Source organism: Nothobranchius furzeri, chromosome 4 (assembly GCF_043380555.1).
Source record: "Nothobranchius furzeri strain GRZ-AD chromosome 4, NfurGRZ-RIMD1, whole genome shotgun sequence".
Classification (NCBI taxonomy): domain Eukaryota; kingdom Metazoa; phylum Chordata; class Actinopteri; order Cyprinodontiformes; family Nothobranchiidae; genus Nothobranchius; species Nothobranchius furzeri.
The window spans coordinates 2,924,480-2,939,298 of record NC_091744.1 but is presented as its reverse complement, the minus strand read 5'-3'; the positions used below and the strand labels follow the sequence as shown (position 1 = coordinate 2,939,298).

General features: G+C 39.1%; 1 protein-coding gene across 1 annotated transcript in view; it reads left to right on the top strand.

Moving 5' to 3' along the window:
- LOC107391086 (tumor suppressor candidate 3) overlaps positions 1-14,819 on the top strand; it is a 117,372-nt gene that overhangs the window by 53,750 nt on the left and 48,803 nt on the right. Inside the window, exons 2-6 of the mRNA XM_054743553.1 lie at positions 531-700; positions 6,761-6,878; positions 11,429-11,569; positions 13,994-14,134; positions 14,259-14,348. Of these exons, the coding sequence (XP_054599528.1) occupies positions 531-700; positions 6,761-6,878; positions 11,429-11,569; positions 13,994-14,134; positions 14,259-14,348 (660 nt within the window). The remainder of the gene's footprint in view (positions 1-530; positions 701-6,760; positions 6,879-11,428; positions 11,570-13,993; positions 14,135-14,258; positions 14,349-14,819) is intronic.

Sequence of the window (14,819 nt, the reverse complement as noted above, 5' to 3'; positions counted from 1 at the left end):
TTGTGTCTTGCCCTCCTTGTGCAAGGTGTCAATGATTGTCTTTTGGACAGCTGTTAAGTCAGAAGTCTTCCCCATGATTGTGGTGCCTTCAAAACAAGACTGAGGGACCTTTTAAAGGCCTTTGCAGGTGTTTTGAGTAAATCAGCTGATTAGAGTGGCAGCAGGTGTCTTCTATATTCAGCCTTTTCAGAATATTCTAATTTTTTGAGATACCAAATTTGGAGTTTTCATTAGTTGTCACTTATGAATATCAAATTTAAATGTAATGAACATTGGAAATACATTGGTCTGTGTGCATTGCATGAATATAATGTACAAGTTTCACGTTTTGAATGGAATTACTGAAATATTTTCAACCTTTTGATGATATTCTAATTTACTGGCCAGCACCTGTATTTTAACTAGTTTGGAGGGTTCGTACAGCCCGTTTTCTGCAAGTCTAATTATGAATGAGGTAGAAAATTCACAAAACTCTGCTTACATCTCCTTACATCTCCATACCCTATCTGTCTTTTTCTTGGTGTGTTCAGAACCTGCTGTCGGAGAAGGTAGACCAGATGATGGAGTGGTCCTCTCGTCGTTCGGTCATCCGGATGAATGGAGACAAGTTCCGTCGCTTTGTCAAGGCTCCGCCCAGGAACTACTCTGTCATCGTCATGTTCACTGCTCTGCAACCTCAGAGGCAGTGTTCTGTCTGCAGGTATGCGTGCACACACACACACGTGCACACACACACACACGTGCACACACACACACACGTGCACACACACACACACACACACACACACACACACACACACACACACACACACACACACACAGACAGCGATTTAAAGCCAATGCATTCCCTAACACATATGTCCTGGACGTTTCCTGATATTTTACATATCCTTGTTCAAATAAAAAATGTTAAAACGTGTAGACTTCCACACCATGGGAACCACAGAAAAATGGCTTTATATAATAATAACCTGTGGGTCCCATTGACATTTTGATCAGTGAGACTCCAACTAGTCACTCTGCCAAGGGGGAATGTATAAATTCCACAGAATAAGGCTACCAAGACCTACTTACCTACTTACACAAATTTTAAGGCCTTGGAAATGGGCAAAAATAATTTTCATACCACAAGATTAGCTCAAAGAGACCAATGTCACAACATGTTCATACAAATAAGTTGCAAATAGGAAAGCAAACTAAAGCTCAATAGTTCTGGCAAATAACAGAAAGTTGACACAAAAGACCTCTAATTTTAATTAGGTCCTTTTTGGGTACTTTTATGTCTTTATTTTCTGAACAGAGTGGTGAATTCATTTTCATCACTATGATTCGTTTTGTCCAAAAACTCTCACTACATAGTGACGTAGATCTATGGCTCTGGAGCTGTCCATGGTCCTGATAATTGTCTGGCTCCAGCCACCTTTATAATGGAACTCGTGTATGTGTGTAGCACAGCTGCAGAACAGAGGTGTTCAGGGCTTAACTGTGAGCAGCCGGCGCAAAGTCAGCCACAGTTTTGACTTTAAAGTGCTATTGATTTTAAAATATTCTAATAAATAGCGTCCTTATCCATTTGTAATGAATTCGAGTCTCACAAAACACGACAGCAAGTCTGATCACGTATAAACAATAGAGTCACTTCCTGCTTTCTGGAGAAGTGCTCAGTGGTCCTGGAAATAACCATGATGTATCAGATAAGTAAAAAACAACCCTAATGTTAGTTTGGTTTAATGTTATGCAATGTTATATACAAGAATAACTGAATTGAGTTTTCATTAGTCAGTTATTTATTCTTTGCATTGCCTCATTTTTTACTTTGACTGATTTGCAGCTCGAAGGGTTAATCCTATTTATCAAATGTTGCTCAGTTTCTTAGACGTACTCCGCAATCGTTGACCCTTGCAACTTACTACTTTACCCTGACCCTTACTACTTTATTGTACACTTCATACTTTGCCATTTTAAGATTTCCAAGAAGACCATAAAACACATTACTGAACTCACCACTGTCTTTGCTCATTTTGACCTGACTTATTTTCTAATCAGCCACTCTTCAGCTTCATTAGTAGCCTGAATAAGTAAGTTATTCCTCATTAGTGCTGTGATTTATCATCATATCTTCACCAATCTAGTCTAGAGTTAAGGACAGTCTGTTACAGATGGGTGTAGCATTAATAATTTTCATACTTGACATGTTTTCAGCTACTTAAATGAATAAAATTGCTTCCTTGAGGGTTCTTAACACTTGAAATGTTTCTTTCATTCTATAGTTTTTAAACTTATTTGAAGTCATTGGTTTACAAATTCATGCTTTTAATATATCTCAGATTTTAGTACCTTAAAAGTAACACCTTGCTTATGTTATTTGCATTCATCCATTCACTTCTCTATTCTCTTCTGAATGTCCTCATTCTGTGAATTTACTTAATAAAATTAGGAAAACCTCTTTAGAATAAAATAATAAGAAAGTGTGAGACTGATTTTAGGAGGTAACCTGCCAGTCCACCTTAAAAGAACTGTGTGTCCATAAAAAAGCTGCGGCGCATGTCTCTCCTATCCTTTACATCTCCCAACTCTCTAGCAGTAGGACAACATGTACTAGTTCCATTTTACTTATTATAACTTTCAACACAAGTCATTTGAAATTGTTCAAAGATTGTCTTCACACCTATTAGTCTGGTGTTGTGCATGTGGCCAGTACTTTACAGAATAATTTATTGGAGAATTAGTTTTAATTTCACACTTTTTTAGATCCTTTTTGCTCTTCACTTTGAGCCCATTAATCCATATTGATGAAGCAAAACTAAGTAGTGACCCCTTTGAATTTTTGTCATTTCTTAGAGCTTATTTTCCACGTCTTAGTTCTGGGAATCTTCTTGTGACCACCTTCACTTATAGAGATCGCTCCATTAAAAAGGCAACAAGCAGCCAGAATGTGGATGATCTTTGCAGGGTCTTAGTTGGGTTTTCAGATGACCAGACTTTATGTTTTAGTTGCAATGTACACCGGCATTGCTAAGTTATTCAAAATGTCATTTGATTTACCTGGTTAGTTTGATGCAAACGCTTTGAGACTGGTGTGGGCATCCAGGATGTAGGGTTGCAACGATTAGAAAAGTCTAAGGACTGACCAAGGTTTTATGATTACCGTGGCTATTTTATGTGAATTGATTTTACAACATGTGTTAAAGCTGCAATAGCAAATTTGGAAAGCAAGTTAGCTTAACCCTCTGGAGTCACATGCCGGCGCATGATGGAGCACTGCTCACATTACTACCATTATTATCCAAACCAAGGAACCGCGTTGCCTCACGGTTCCAGCTTGTTTCGACAAAGGGGGGCTTAAAACTAAATAACAGTCTGCTCTTTAACTGTACTATTTCCTGCTACTTCAGCTATTAACTTTATTTTTTCTCTAAGAGTTTTTCTCCCCAGAAGAAGCTACAATGATGTTCTGCTGAGCTGTGGTGGCCTCATGGAGGGGGCCATCGTCTAGCACACTGCTGCTAACCACTTAAACATTCTCCCTCTCCTGATAATAACTTTTTGTTTCCTTGACGTTGGATGTGCTACTACTAGTTTACTCGTTTAACAATAGATTCACTAGATAAATACAATAAAGTTTATCTCTCGCCAAATAGAATATTTACTAAGCAATCACGGTGTAACCATGGACACATTGCTTGGTGTGTGTGTGTGTGTGTGTGTGTGTGTGTGTGTGTGTGTGTGTGTGTGTGTGTGTGTGTGTGTGTGTGTGTGTGTGTGTGTGTGTGTGTGTGTCTGTCTGCTCTGTCTTCTCGATCCCCAGTGAGTCGTGGAGGACAGCTGCTTATACTGATTCAGGATCCTCTGGAGGTTTCTTCCTGTTAAAAGGGAGTTTTCCTCTCCACTGTCGCTTTATGCTTGCTTGGTATGAGGATTGCTGTAAAGTCACTGACACTAGTCAGTGACTTGATGCAATTTGCTGGGTTCCTTATATAGGAAACATTTTTTCTGATTGGCTTAATGAACTGACCTGAATTGGAATGTTTATTATGTGAAGTGCCTTGAGACGACTCTTGTCGTGATTTGGCGCTTTATAAATAAACTTGAATTGAATTTAACATGTTCATCCAAGTAAGACATGTAAGGTAAGACGTGAGATTAGACGTGTTTATGTTTTTTTGACACTTCATTTAAACATTGGATATTCTGTTGATGTAAAAATATTTTATCTGTATTTTGTTTGAATTCATCAAAATTCTAAAATATTTGGATATGTTTATTTTAAATGGTTGGTATTCTCACATGGGGACACTTCTTAGATAAAATATTTAGTTGAATTATAAAACATAATGAGAAAAAAAAAACCAAAGCAGAATTTGGAACATAAAAAGTTAAAGGGCTCTGAGAGCAAAGCAGGGTCTTAATCTAACAAGAAGGGGTTTTATTAAGGCGGTGGTTTCAAAGGAGGGATTATTTTGTCGTTTAACCCATTCTTTTAGATTGCTATTCTTGTTCTCTTCTCACATTGATAAAACTGCTTTGTGTTGTCATGCCTAATACTCTTAGGAAATAAATAGCCATGAATTGAACTGTAATGTACTTTTTTGTGCAGCAGACCTCAATTAATCTTATCTGTGTTATTATATAGAAAAAAATAATAATGTGATCCTTGACAATTTCAGCCCAACTCCCACCTTTATTTATGATTTTTAAAAAAATGATAGACACTTCAAAGTGACTACCCCGACATTAGCAGCAAATATAACAATGTAACATCACCACTCATGACATACTGACAGATGATTTCCCACTCACCAAAGCCATCATAAGAGGCTGCTGACTTTAGACACGGTTCAAAAGGGAACGCAGACATTTAGCTGCAGTCAAAAAGGAGTTCTTTGTACTTTACACCCACAGGAGGCAAACCTTTTCGGGACAAAGTTATGTAAAAAAAAACATGTTATGAAAATTTAAGGAGTCACATGTTTTACCTTTACATGCAGTTAAAATTCAGAGGGGGATAATACGTTATCAAACAATATTACACAATTTCCTTTTTTCCTTCCTTTCATCTTCTGTCATTTGCCTTTTCCATTTACCGAAGCTGCATCTCATTTTAGTTCTCCGCAGTACATTTTTATATTTTTATGCTGGACCAATATTCCTTTCCTTAATGTATCACTCTCCGCCTCATTTATTTGGTCGTATTTGTCCAGTTGTCAAGGTCAAGGTCACATTTATTTCTAAAGCACACTTATTATTGCTTCTGCAACCCAAAGTGCTGGACAACACAGAAGATAAAATCGCAAACAAGTATAACTAAAAACCATAAAACCATAAAAATCAGCAAGTTAGGATAAAAACAGCATTACATCACATGATTATAAAATCAATTAAAATGAGAAAGAATGACAATGACAAAATAAAATCATCCTACATAGAAGCCAGGTTGAATAAATGAGTTTTAAGCAAGGACTTAAAGACATCCAGACTTTGTGAGGTCCTGATCTGCAGAGGAAGACTGTTCCAGAGTGTAGGACCAGCCACAGAATGGCCACAGTTGTGGTTATTCTGTCTCCTCACAAATGACGGCTTTCACTTCTTTCTTTGTTTGGCATGTACACGTGTCTTTTAACCACTCTAAGACTCTCTTCTGTAGAACATAGAACAGGAGAAGAAAGTTGAAACAAAAAAGTTAAGCCATGCATTTGCACAAACAAACACAGTGGAACCATTTTTCTGCAACAATAGTAGCTTCTGCATTCATATTTGTTCCTTTCTTGTCCCAATTCATCTTGCAAGATGGAATCGCGTTCGGCACAAACCTAATTTCTTGGTACATCTTGTCCAACTGTTTTGCCGTTGTTTCTTTCAGAGCACCTGTTCGTGAGAACTGATGTTATAGTAAATAATCCACATTTTTCCAAATGCTTCTTGCTAGATGCAAAGAATAGATGAGTCTTAGAGGAAAACACGAAACCTTGTTTTGGGTTATTCTGATGGAAATGTTCAGCTCAAACTACTGGCAGGACTTCTATTTGTTTCTTTTGTTTTGTTTTCTGGTGTCATTAAAACATCCATAGTCTTCCTGTCATGCCTACAAAGACAAAACCATGTGGTTGCATAGATACGCTGCACTGTAAACCCGAATAAGTTCCCAGAACTCAAACATTTTGAGGCAGTCAATTGCCTAAATTTTTTTGAGTTTTGAAACTGAAATTTTTAAGTTGTCATAAATTAAATTTCTTAATACATTTTACTCATACATTTTAAGTTTATTAAATTAAAATTGCTCATCGAGGCAACTCAAGGTATTTTAGTTACCTTTTATTTCCATATACAGTACAGGCCAAACGTTTGAACACACCTTCTCATTCAATGTGTTTTCTTTATTTTCATGACCATGGTAGATTCTCACTGAAGGCATCAAAACTATGAATGAGCACATGTGGAGTTATGTACTTAACCAGAAAAGGTGAAATAACTGAAAACGTGTTTTAAATTCTATTTTCTTCAAAATAGCCACCCTTTGCTCTGATTACTGCTTTGCACACTCTTGGCATTCTCTTAATGAGCTTTAAGAGCTCCTGACATGGTTTTCCAACAGTCTTGAAGGAGTTCCCAGAGGTGTTTAGCACTTGTTGGCCCCATTGTAAATGGTCATGGTCATGAAAATAAAGAAAACACGTTTGAATGAGAAGGTGTGTCCAAACCTTTGGCCCGTTATTTTACATTTTATTTAACATCTTGCTACTTTGTGTTTACTGTGTTATAGGCAGGCGAATGAGGAATACCAGGTCCTGGCGAACTCTTGGCGTTACTCATCGGCGTTTTCCAACAAGCTCTTCTTCACTGTGGTGGACTATGATGAGGGAGCTGATGTTTTTCAACAGGTTAGCAGTTTTTGTGATATAATCCACATCTTAGTGTCCAGGACTTTGTGCTTAATTCTATAAATCAAGCAACAAGATGTCCTTGTTTATAGTCCTAGAACTTAAAGTTTCTGTTCTCAAATGTCCTGCTCTTTTTTTTTTTACATTTCATAGATTTTTTTGTCTCTTAATCACTTTAATGTTAGTTTTTTTCCCACTGATTTACTAGAAATTTTGATATAATTTCCTGAACCATCTTTTCCTTTTTGTTAATACCTACAATGTTTCTGTACTAGGGCTAATGCTAGTTCTTTTTCTACCAATAATCGTGATTAAGGTTTAATTCCTGATTTTATTGTTATTCACAATATACAAGCAATGCAGGCCATCCTATATATGTGAATCTATAGTCTAGACACGGCCCATTGACGGCTCTCAGTTATCGGGTGGGATCTACAGTTGTCTTTCAAACTTTCCATATGCTATTGGATCACAATTGGATGTACTCACAGGTACAAATGTCAGTCAATGCCATACTCCATCAAAAAAGATGCAAATACATCCTTTTTCTAAATAAACTTAAGTACCTCCATCTGCTCTTGAGCCAAAAAAAAAAAAGCCCAAGTATAAATTGTCCAAAATTCATGCCTAAGCCATTTAAAACACACAGGCGACATATTTGTTTTTACACTCAGTCGTAGTAACATCCTGCCCAACAACAGAGTGCTGTGATTGTTCCGCTAAGGAGTCGTCGCCATCTTAGTTTCTCTCAGTTGCACTCCTCCTGCCCACCTAACTAATATGACGCAGTGATTGACCCACCAGACCAATGGAGCACTGCGATTGGCTCAGCACCAGATGACCGGGGCTGCGGAGGTTCCAGTGGAGAGCGGCTGGACTTTATTTTTTTTCGGTTCATCAAACAGAAGGTCTGGACTCCTAGGCAAACGTTATACAGCAATATTTACATACATGACAGGAAATGACATCATACCATCAGAATATCAAAAACCAATAATTTGTGTTTCTTGTTTCTTATCATTATCCTTTTTAAAAACAAATTTCACGTTCTTTAATGTGCTTGTGAAGTTCCTTGTTATTTTATCTAGAGAGGTGCTACATAAAAAATGCTTTCTTGTTCTTCTCTAATAATGCCAGGAGGAAAACTGAAGGATGAAAATAGTTTTTAAATGTATTTATTAACAACAAAACTTGTTATTTTACCAAGGTGGGCTGCCTGGGTATATATCTGGGCCATCTGATTCTTTTTTCTCACACCAAACTCTGACACATTTTACATGCTTGTTTGAATTACCATAACTGTGCAACGGTTTGTGCTATCAAAATATTCTAATGGTTTTAAAAGAAGAGAAGTTGAGCTTCAAGTCTACTTAGTGTTATAAGGGTAAGTCCCGTTGTGATGCTGGAGAATCATCCTGTCTCACACTCACCAGCAGTGCTGAGAGACATCAGGAACAGAGACAGACGACCACAGCCTTTACTATCTGTTGTAGCAGCGCTATGTAAGGAAGAAAAAAAATACAGGAAATACAAAAAACACACACCCCTCTCCTGCTCGGTGCTGCCATCGTAACACTTTTAAAACCTGGGGTTAACAGATCCTGGGTCAGTCAGGAGTGCAACAAAACACAGCAGCTTTGACAATCGCGTGATCACATCCTTTAAAATCATAACTTAGGTCCGAAAATGATAGATCATTCAGCCCAGATATGGACTATAAATATTTAGTGTAGTTGTCCACATCAGACCTTTTTACTTGCACATATTGGTCTCCCATGCATGAAAATGATTTATTTTCATTTCAGTTATGCATGTGCGCCTGCTTAAAAATTTTACATACCCCCGTTATTGAGCACTCTATATGCACATATATTCACACCTATTCCTAAAAATGTAACTAGAAAAGAAACTTAAATAAAACAATATTTATGTATTGAGCAGCAGTAGCTCATGAGGTAGAGCGGGTTGTCCAGTAATCGGAAAGTTGCAGGTTCAATCCCGGCTGATGCCAGAGAATGCTGCTGGTGTGCCCTTGGGCAAGACACTTAGCCCATCTTGCCTGCTGGTGGTGGTCGGAGGGACCGGGGTCGCCAGTGTTTTACAGTCTTGCTTCCGTTTGTGTGCCCCAGGGCAGCTGTGGCTACATCGTAGCTCATCATCACCAGGGTGTGAATGTGTGTGTGAATGGGTGAATGGCTGACTGTGTTGTGAAGCGCCTTGGGGTTGTAGAATCCTGAGAAGGTGCTATACAAATACAGGACGTTTACCATTACTTTAGAAGATTTGTTTTCCTCCTTCTCACCCCCTTTTAATCAGAGATAGCTGTGACTTTTACAGCCCAACTTGACAGTTGAGTTTTGCTGGCTTCCTTCTGGGCCTCTGAGGATTTGTTTGAGTTGCATTATGCATTCACAATTCAGCAAAGATGCAATAAAAAGCATGAAAGTCTTGTCAGTTGCAGTCACAAATCTTAAGTTTGACACCTAACTCAATTCAATTCAAAGATACTTCATTAATCCCAGTGGGAAATTAGAGTTTCAGTACACACAATTCTGAGACCAGACAGACATACATAGGCATAGACACATGACAAGAATTGGTGACTGTGGTCATTCGCAACCCGAGTCGCGCTACCTCAATAGTAATCAGAGTGTTTATATGAGGATTGAGTCAGGTGGAGGGAAAAAAGGCACTTCAGTGTTACCCTCCACAGGGAGGGCAGCTTTGCTATGCAAAAAACACCTCAGAAAGAAATGCAACAGACTTCAGACATCAACAACATAAGTGTCTACTAGGTGGGGACGTAGGGTTGGGGACTCTCTACACATCAGTGCATGTAGCCACGATAAGCAGCGCTCGTCGTCACCTCTGTTTGGACAGGGGAGGGAGGTCGTTGGGTTTAGAGAGCACAGTGACTCCTGGAACGATTCAACGGGCTTCACCGGTCGCAGTCCCGCCCAGGCTGGGATAGGGAGACAGAGTTGCTATGGCGACGGCAGCATTCCACATTTCTTCTGAGGGGGAGTTATTGCTTCAGCCTCACAGGCTCAAGGGCACCAGATTCAGATAAGAAATTGTTTTGGGGCCAGGCAGAGATAATTTCTCTGTCTTAAAGTCCCGTTGGTCCTCAACCCCTCTCAATCCAATAATGGCGTAGTTAATCTATCCCAATCCATTCTGACCTATCAACTTTCTCCTTGATCGAATCCACCTTCTGTGCCAGAGTCTGACTCTCAGCTAAAGTTCCAAGCTTACGACTCATCTCGACAATTATATGAGTTTGTGCGTTCACAGCGTGGTGTAATCCATCCCTGAGCTCCGGGATTGAGCCAATATTCCTCCACAGCTCATTAATTTTCCGGTAAGCCAGATAACCACTCAGGCCAAAAAGCAGGAAACCTGACACCAACACAACGAATATCCAGACGTCTTCAGAATCCTCTACAGACAGTTGGGAGAGACCGATCAGGTTCCACTGTTTCCAGGAGTCCATGATATGCCCAGCTGGCTCTGTCCCAGAGGGGCAACCGGGAGCTCCTTCTCCCGTTCTCATCATTGAAAAAATGTTGTCAGTTGCATTGGGAGACCAACTGACCAGCTCCATTTTTAATCATTTCCAGTTTAAAGAAAAAATGCAGAAGCGCCATCCACCCAAAGACAGACAAAGAGCCTTGGGGATAAGATAGGGAGGAGAGGAGGAAAAAAGCGTCTGTACTCTCCAAGCATGTTTATATAGAAGGGTAACTTTATATTTGCCTCTAAAGGTGTAACTTCTGTGAAATACCAACAAAACTATTATTTTATTTTACTGATTTGCCTCTTTGTCTTGACTTTTGCAACATTTTCTATTTTATTGTGTCCCATGCTGGACTGTTTCCCCTGACTCAAAAACATGTAAATAACCAAATTCAAATATGGTGGCAACTATTATTATTAATGAATATTATTATGCATTACCTTCTAAAATAAAGGGATTTTGTGAGCTGTAGCAAGGACTCTCCCAATGCTGCTGTGGTGAGAGTGCCTGATATCAGGAAGGTGTTGCTGGATTCTGTGGACATATTTTTTTTAATGTTCTCAGCATGAGGAAAATACTAAAGCTGAAATGCATTTTTCAGCTGACTTCAGCATTTTAGTGTTATGAAACACCTGCAAACTGCAGCTGATATAGAATCAGAGAGGGTGTATACAGCTTTACTCTCTGATGTTTGCAGGCTGTAAGGATATCTCCACGGAAACTGCCGTTAGCTGTTTTTTTCTGTAGTGGTCACTCACTCATAAAGGTATTTGTAGGAAATAGGTTCCCTCCGGCAAACGTTTCTGTACAGTCTCGATTCATGTCAGAGAAGGGATGTGCATATCTTTATAATATTACACATATTTATTCAACAAAAAAGTTTAGTTGTTGAGAATGATGACAAACTTATTTGAATTTAGTTAAAATGATTAAAGATCAGCCATTTGTTGAACACATGAAAGTCAGATGACTTTAGAAATCCTCTACATGTCAAGTTATTAACTCAAAAACCTGATTTTTCTTTTTCTTCCAGCTGAACATGAATAGCGCTCCAACTTTCATGCATTTCCCTGCAAAGGGAAAGCCAAAGAGGGCCGATACGTTCGACCTGCAAAGGATTGGCTTCGCTTCAGAGCAGCTGGCCAAGTGGATTGCTGACCGCACGGATGTTCAGGTACTAGATAATAATACTAGTAGTGCTCGCATCGGCATGTGTACATTAGCAGGAAATGTAAAGTGATGGAATCTCTGTCAGGAAACAGGAAAGGTTCAGTTGTCTTTAAAAACTCACCCAATACTGTACTTTGGGGGTCGGTTTGAAGTTATTTTAAATTCAGTTTTAAGAAATAAAACTTCTAAATGTGCAAAAATGCAAGAATGAAGTAAGAATGACATCCTTTGGTCATACTTAGATACTGTAGCCCATTTTTATAAACAAACTTCACTTTCTCACACCTGTTGTGTGAGTTTCATTGCTGTCGCTAATTTCGGATCAACTGCAGAAGATTCTAGATGAAAAGCAAAGAGGAGTCAAACCCAGTAAGTAAATAAATACATCGTCATATCTGGTGTTGGCACTCTTGGGTGTTTTACGGTAGAGAGCACTTACTACACTCGGCCTGCCAAAACTGAAGCCAACGCAGACGGTGACAAAATTTGCAGTTACCCCTCTCATCCACTAGGGGCTGATTCCAGAAAGGAGCAAGTTCCCATTGACTCCCGAGTTAAAAACGCCAACTTCACAGCTGAAATAAACATGTTTACACACTGGTTAATAAAAATTTAGGGTCTAATATATCAAGTAAACCATCACAACAACTGAGGGGGCTGACTGTCTTAACTCATTCATTTAAATGTAATTAAGGCATGAACGATGAATACTTAGGGGTGTGTCCTTTTCATTGGCAGGTAGCAGATGAGTCGTAGGCGCTAGCGGCTTACCTCCTGCTTGCTCCAGGGGAGGCCTCAGCGTCGGCCTCAAAGGCAGAGGGCAGCAGACTTGCTCAACCACACTTATCTGGTCAAAAGTGCCCACCAACCCGTGTTAGCTCAGTTGCTCGCAGCTACATCGGCTCAGCCTTTAATGGATGTCAATCATCTACCCCCACCCTCAGCTCCATTTTTCTTTATATACTGCCTTCTAATACAGACATGTAAATAGTTATCCTGGATAGTAAACTTGTTTAATAACTACCAAAATACAGAAGAGAATATTAAGATTCTAGACACCATCTGATTTACTTAAATCAAATAAATAAAATATTGCATAGTTTGGGGTAATTACTATAAAATACTCTCTAAACCATCATGGCCAGATAGGTAGTTATTAGTGTTTTTAATTCAGTGCTAACATAATTCGTGCTCCATAAACCCTTCGGTGTGTTTACTTTCACACACACAGCTGAAAATCACCAGCTTGCTCAGAGGTGATGGTTTGTTATTGCCCAGTCCACACCAGAATTTTATTCTGCAGCCTTCGAGCCTTAAAGGCAAACTCCTCCACCTTTGCATCAGCCTATTAGCAGCTGTTGCAGAGTTCTTCAGTATTAATATATAAATGCGTTGTGACTCTAGAGGGAGATACACAAAAGTCACTGCTTGGGGCTAAAGGCAGCAGGCATGGTGGAGGTGTTGTGGTAAGACGTGAGCTTACCAAACCTCTAGTATTGGTCTCTGCTTCGCTCAGCATTAATACAAACCAGTAACTTTAATGCGTTTAACATTCAAGATGAGCTCTTTTTTTTTACTTCACTAAACAAAAGAGTAACTAATAAAAACCTGACATAACATGCCATCCTTCATGTTCATGTTTAGAGGCCAGATCTTCCTGAGTTGAGTCAGGCCTTCCATCAGCAGATAGTCACCGACATGTCATAGCGTTGTTGGTTTAGGGGGGTGATTGTACACATGCTCTTGGTCTCTTTTGTGTCCTTGATGCCTTTTACTTTAGAATGTTAACAACTAAAAGGCCAAGTGTCAGTTCTGATCATATGATGCTTGTTGTCAGTTATCTACCAGCAGGCACAGTCCTAACGTAGAGCTAATGTACTGTGGATGTCCAGCTTTAGAGGACAGCACTAAGATCACTAATGTGAAGTGTTGTAAGACAAACACGTGCACCCTTAACCAAAACCGAACACCCTAACCTCTCTAGCAAGGACTGAGGACACGGTTTTCTTAGTATTCCACATTTTCAGATAAAACCCCAATAGCTTTAGTTTTCAGTAGTCGTGCTGTTATAATGTTTAAGGTTTAAAACACTGACACAAGCTAAGCTTTCAGAGAGCAAGACGTGGATGACAGCTTGATCATGTTCATATATATTGATCAGCATCAAAACTTTCACAGATGTGACTGCGGTTTGCACTGTTTCTCTATGGATCATGTGACTGTTCTCTGCAGCTATTTATTTTTAACATCTTTTCTTTGGTGATTTCAGTTTATTTCTGAAATAATCTTTTCTCAGCCAGTCAATGTTTACTTTTTACTGGCCTTAAGAAAGACGACATCATTTCCTTCCAAATGTCATTTTTACTTTCAGGTATACATATTTATTGTTAATGAAACTAATTTGTGTAATGTCCTCCTTTTGTCTCAGATCCGTGTTTTCCGTCCTCCTAATTACTCGGGGACTATTGCTTTGGCTCTATTAGTGTCTCTGGTTGGAGGTCTTCTGTATCTCCGGAGAAACAACTTGGAGTTCATTTACAACAAGACAGGATGGGCCATGGCCGCGCTGGTATGAGATATGTACACCTGCACCTACTCTTATTTACACATCAGCCTTACGTTTAAAAGTAAACAGCTAGATTCCTGACACTTCAGAATCTCGCAGCTTGACTTTGCCCATCCGTCTCTCATAGTGTGTCGTTTTTGCAATGACGTCTGGACAGATGTGGAATCACATTCGAGGACCTCCCTACGCCCACAAGAACCCACAGAATGGACAAGTGGTAGGAGTTTTTATTTTATTTTTTTATTATTTTACTTTGTCAGTCTTTGTTGTCTTAGCATGTCGGTCTAGCAACACTCCGTTGGAAACTGAGCAGGCCAACCATTGGCCCAGTCAATACTGTGTTATGCCAATCACAGCACTCCATTGGTTTGGTGGGCGGGATGATGCGAAAGAGTGGAACAATTACAATGGTGTTGGCTCGTTTGAAGCAGCTTTGGCGTTAACTTTGGGCTATTTAGACTTGGGCCTTCATTTAAGTCAAGAGTTGGTAGAGGTTAAGTTTTTTGATTTTTTCCCCTCTTTCCTATTCACTCTCTTTCTCAACATTTTTTCTTTTAAATCGCAATTGCTTATTTTTGCTCATTTTAAATATATTTTTAAACATTTTCTAAGTGCTTTTTTATATTTTTACAATTTTTTATATTTTTTGTTTTTGTGAAGCGCCTCATGATTTTTATCTTGAGAGGCG